Source organism: Montipora foliosa, chromosome 10 (genome assembly GCF_036669935.1).
Source record: "Montipora foliosa isolate CH-2021 chromosome 10, ASM3666993v2, whole genome shotgun sequence".
Classification (NCBI taxonomy): domain Eukaryota; kingdom Metazoa; phylum Cnidaria; class Anthozoa; order Scleractinia; family Acroporidae; genus Montipora; species Montipora foliosa.
Genome location: NC_090878.1, coordinates 38,784,133 through 38,789,114, shown reverse-complemented (window position 1 = coordinate 38,789,114; position 4,982 = coordinate 38,784,133). Strand labels below are relative to the sequence as shown.

General features: G+C 37.6%; 1 protein-coding gene across 1 annotated transcript; it reads left to right on the top strand.

Annotated features, from left to right (window-relative positions):
• The first annotated feature begins 1,750 nt into the window (after window positions 1–1,750).
• On the top strand, window positions 1,751–3,418 carry LOC137974174 (zinc finger protein 420-like). Its single transcript, XM_068821064.1, has one exon. It carries the CDS (start codon window positions 1,751–1,753, stop codon window positions 3,416–3,418), a length of 1,668 nt encoding a protein of 555 aa, XP_068677165.1.
• Window positions 3,419–4,982: the final 1,564 nt, after the last annotated feature.

Here is a 4,982-nt window from a genome sequence, read left to right as displayed (position 1 = left end):
GGTACAAAGTTGCTCACGCAATGAACTAAAGTAAACAAGTTTGTACACCACGTGTCATAAGTTTCTATCCTTGTGCGAAATTTGTGTTTTGATAACTATAACTTGTGTTTCCTGCATTTCCATGTCTCCTACCGACAGAAATTGTCGAAGAGTTATAAAATAAAACTGTACTAACATAAAAAGTATTCTTTTAAATTTTCCGGGTCTTACGAAGTTCTACTCGCGTAACATTGGGCCGGGTAACACATATATGTGCAAACTAATTTTAAGCCGTAACAATATTTGACAGTTGGCGATGCATCGTCATTTTATGTAAAATACCGCATCAGTTAGTATTTTATACGACCTCCTGAAGGAAACTACATTAAGGTAAAAGGCAATATCCTTCGTCCATATATATTCAGTACGTTGTCATCTCATTTTTAGAGCAAACCTCAATCTTTTTAGCACATCCAAGAAGTCGAAAGTCCTTTTTTGTTGATTGTAGGTAGTAATATCCTTTAGAAGTTAGAAAGCGACAAACTTTTCTTACAGATACAGCAATTGTAGAAACCCCGCCTTCTTCGCCTCCCTTGCCTTCTATAACATAACTTCCACGGCGTCCTGAATTAAACAATGGTTGGATAGGTTTTCTCTTAACTGTTAAACCTTTGTATGTGCTTTCCGTTCCAGGAAAATCGTCATTGATTAATCTCCAAGCGCTTTTAGGAGAAATGTAGCGCATTTTAGCTACTTTACGAAGAGAAAACCTTTGAATGCGAGATAAAACAAATACGCTCGTGCCCTTGTCACGCTATCACTGGCAGCAAGAAAAACCATATTTCAGATCATGACTCTCTTCTTAGCTAAATCTAAACAATTTCGCTTATTTTATCATTGTTCATATATAACAAAAGAAATTCGAACACTGTACATCAAACTCAGTTACGAATAAAAAAGTTACGCAGCGCTATCGTACCGGTTATGAAGGCGACTGCAAAGTTGTGTCACTTATGACCCTGTCAGCACGTCCTATAAATAGTTTAAATTCCTCACAAATACAGTCTGTGACAAAATTCGTTGGAACAGTCCACGACTATACAGATCTGAAGCTTTCGCAGCTCACTCTCCCCTCACAATGTTGTTTTAACGCCAGTTTCTGAGCCCAATTGTCAAAACAACATTGTAGGAGGGCAAGGTATTGTAAAGTGTTTCAACAATTTTGTCCGGGACTGTAGCATGATACTGGTCACATTGGCATACATGGAGGGGTGGACGTAGTACGTACGGACGATCGATGACGTTATGGCTATAAAACGAAAATTTTTTGCATCGATGGGTTACCATATTTTTTCTACTATGGTGCTCCGCGCGCGAATCTCCGTTATTATAGTAAATTGAGTGGTCGTAGGGTATCAGCTATATAAACAGTACACTATTAGGAGTGACCAGATTACGTAAAACTATTTTTGGCTCTCGCTGATACTATTAATTTACATCTTCTGTACCTGTTGTCTCTAATTATCCAAGAAGTTGTATCTTCTTCTGTTATTTCTGATTAGGTTAGTACTTTTATTTTCGTCTCGTCACGCGCTTTATAAGTTCCTACGCTATTGTATTTACCTTGTTGGCTGTCTGTTTATTAACTTCGTTTCTTTGCGAGTTACAAGATGACCAATGACTTGACCTTGACTAAGCTGTCTCTTTGAGGTACACATGACTTATTTATCTTTTGTACTTTAGTGCTAAAACAAATTGCAATCTCTTAATGATGTCAAGATCAGATAAGCAATGGAACTACCGTACTGTCAACAGGGGTTCTTGGCTTATGCAGAGAAGAAACTGCCTGAACGAACAACGAAGTCTAATGGGAGACGTAGAAGTCCATCCTGGTGTACAGTGTTTTGGCCAACCAGGAACGTTGGAGGCACATGAAAGAGTCCATACTGGAGAGAAACCTTTTGATTGCAAACAGTGCGGCAAGTATTTTAGCCAAGCAGGAGATTTGAGAAGACACGAAATGGCACATACTGGAGAGAAGCCTTATGAATGCAAACAATGTGGGAAGTGTTTTACCGAAGCAGGAAAATTAAAGAGACACGAAAAAGTCCATACTGGAGAGAAACCCTATCAATGCAAACAATGTGGAAAGCGTTTTAGCGAAGCAGGAACATTAAAGAGACATGAAAGAGTCCATACTGGAGAGAAAGCTTATCAATGCAAACAATGTGGAAAGTGTTTTAGCGTAGCAGGAAAATTAAAGAGACACGAAAAAGTCCATACTGGAGAGAAACCGTATCAATGCAAACAATGTGGAAAGCATTTTAGCGAAGCAGGAACATTAAAGAGACACGAAAAAGTCCATACTGGAGAGAAACCCTATCAATGCAAACAATGTGGAAAGCGTTTTAGCGTAGCAGGAACATTAAAGAGACATGAAAGAGTCCATACTGGAGAGAAACCTTATCAATGCAAACAATGTGGAAAGTGTTTTAGCGTAGCAGGAACATTAAAGAGTCATGAAAGAGTACATACTGGAGAGAAGCCTTTTGATTGCAAACAATGTGGAAAGTGTTTTACCGAAGCAGGAAAATTAAAGAGACACGAAAGAGTCCATACTGGAGAGAAACCCTATCAGTGCAAACAATGTGGAAAGTGTTTTAGCGTAGCAGAAAGATTAAAGAGTCATCAAAGAGTACATACTGGAGAGAAACCCTATCAATGCAAACAATGTGGAAAGCGTTTTAGCGTAGCAGGAACATTAAAGAGACATGAAAGAGTCCATACTGGAGAGAAACCTTATCAATGCAAACAATGTGGAAAGTGTTTTAGCGTAGCAGGAACATTAAAGAGTCATGAAAGAGTACATACTGGAGAGAAGCCTTTTGATTGCAAACAATGTGGAAAGTGTTTTACCGAAGCAGGAAAATTAAAGAGACACGAAAGAGTCCATACTGGAGAGAAACCCTATCAGTGCAAACAATGTGGAAAGTGTTTTAGCGTAGCAGAAAGATTAAAGAGTCATCAAAGAGTACATACTGGAGAGAAACCCTATCAATGCAAACAATGTGGAAAGCGTTTTAGCGAAGCAGGAACATTAAAGAGACATGAAAGAGTCCATACTGGAGAGAAACCTTATCAATGCAAACAATGTGGAAAGTGTTTTAGCGTAGCAGGAACATTAAAGAGACACGGAAGAGTACATACTGGAGAGAAGCCTTATAAATGCGAACAATGTGGAAAGTGTTTTAGCGAAGCAGGAAAATTAAAGAGACACGAAAGAGTCCATACTGGAGAGAAACCCTATCAATGCAAACAATGTGGAAAGTGTTTTAGCCTAGCAAGAACATTAAGGAGTCATGAAAGAGTGCATACTACACAGAAGCGTTATAAACGTAAGCCAACAGGAACGTCTTTCCTCAAGATGAAGATGAAGTAGAGATTCATCGCCCCTGCACTTGGCCAGATCCTAGTTCAAACAAGAGCGTAAAACACAGCTGCTGGGTTTGCCAGGAGGAGTTGAACAGCGAGGAGCTTCTTCTTGCACACTACCAAAATCATATGACGTTTGAGGAGCCATCAACGTCACCTAGGTAGTTGGGTGGTTCTCTTGATAAATTTGTTTTGTAATGGTTTAAAGTCTGTGGCAGTAAAAAAAAGGAAAGCTAAGGAAAGGAAAGGAAAGGAAATTTATTTAAGGACGATGCCTAGTATTATTTGTTTTTGTGTGTTTTTGTTTTAATTTTTTTTAATATTAATTATTTTCTTATTATGTGGTGCCTAGTATTGTTATTGCGCACACGTTTTGCGCATCGCACATACCCGGATAATACGAGGATAGTTTTGCACGATTTAAAATAATTTGGAGAAAACAGAACTTAGCAAGTGCTCTTGCTATCCAAAACGAAAATTGGGGGTAATCATGCTTTTTCAGAGATAAATTAACCTTCAATTCGGAAAAGAACGCCATACATTGCTATGTATTTTGAACCTTTTTTTAATATTTTTGATTTATCATCTTTAAAAAGTGGATGGTTTCCCCCAATTTTCTTCGGGATTGGAATTCAAAAACACTTGTTACGATCTCCTTTTCCAGCAAATTCATAAAGTGCGCAAAAATACCTTTGAATTAGTAGCCACATTCCTTAAAGTGCACCAAAGCTCAAAGTATTTACTTTTGCAAAGGTTAAGACGGAATCCACCAGATGTTCGAGTAACAAATGGACAAAACCCTAGTACCAAGATTATATTCATCGTATTGCATACTCCTGTAAGACTGTTTTAAATATCTTCTCAATAATAATCATTTGTAGGAACACCAAACGTCAAAAACAACTGTTGAACTTCGTAAGAAACACTTGAAAGTACTGGTGAAATGAAACTGATGATGAAATTTTACCTGTGTTTGCACAATTTCTCTGAACTTTGAAATTCGATTTCTCTCGTTCCCATTGTTTTTGGTGTTATTTCAGGCAATTATTTATATCTTTAGCTTAAAGAGAATGTAAAAAGGACTGTAAAATACTTAACATTATTCTGGTACCAGATTTTTGTCCAGTAAAAACTGAAATTGCTCGATTTTCTATCGGATTTCGTCTTAAATGTCTAGCATATATTTTACTTTTGCTTTTCTAGATTTTACTTCTAATAGGCCTAATGAGGTACGGGAGAGTAACAAAGCTGGCATTCGTTTGTCCCATGGCTGAGGTGGTGAGAAGTATGGATCTATCCTTTAATGACGTAAAGAACTAATTTACGCTGCCAAATTTCTTTCAAAACTACAATGCAAAATTGTTTATGATGTCATTAAAGGAATCGGCCCATGCTTCTCACTGTGTTGTTGCTATGGTGACTTTTTACGCCACATAAATGAGTTCATCTTGTTAAACAATTAGTTGTGTTTTATATGGTGCCATAACATTGTCGTTTCGTAAAACAGTTGTGTCGATCTGATCCTTCCAAATACTACAGTTTATTGAAAGTGTTAAAGTTAACTTGAGTCT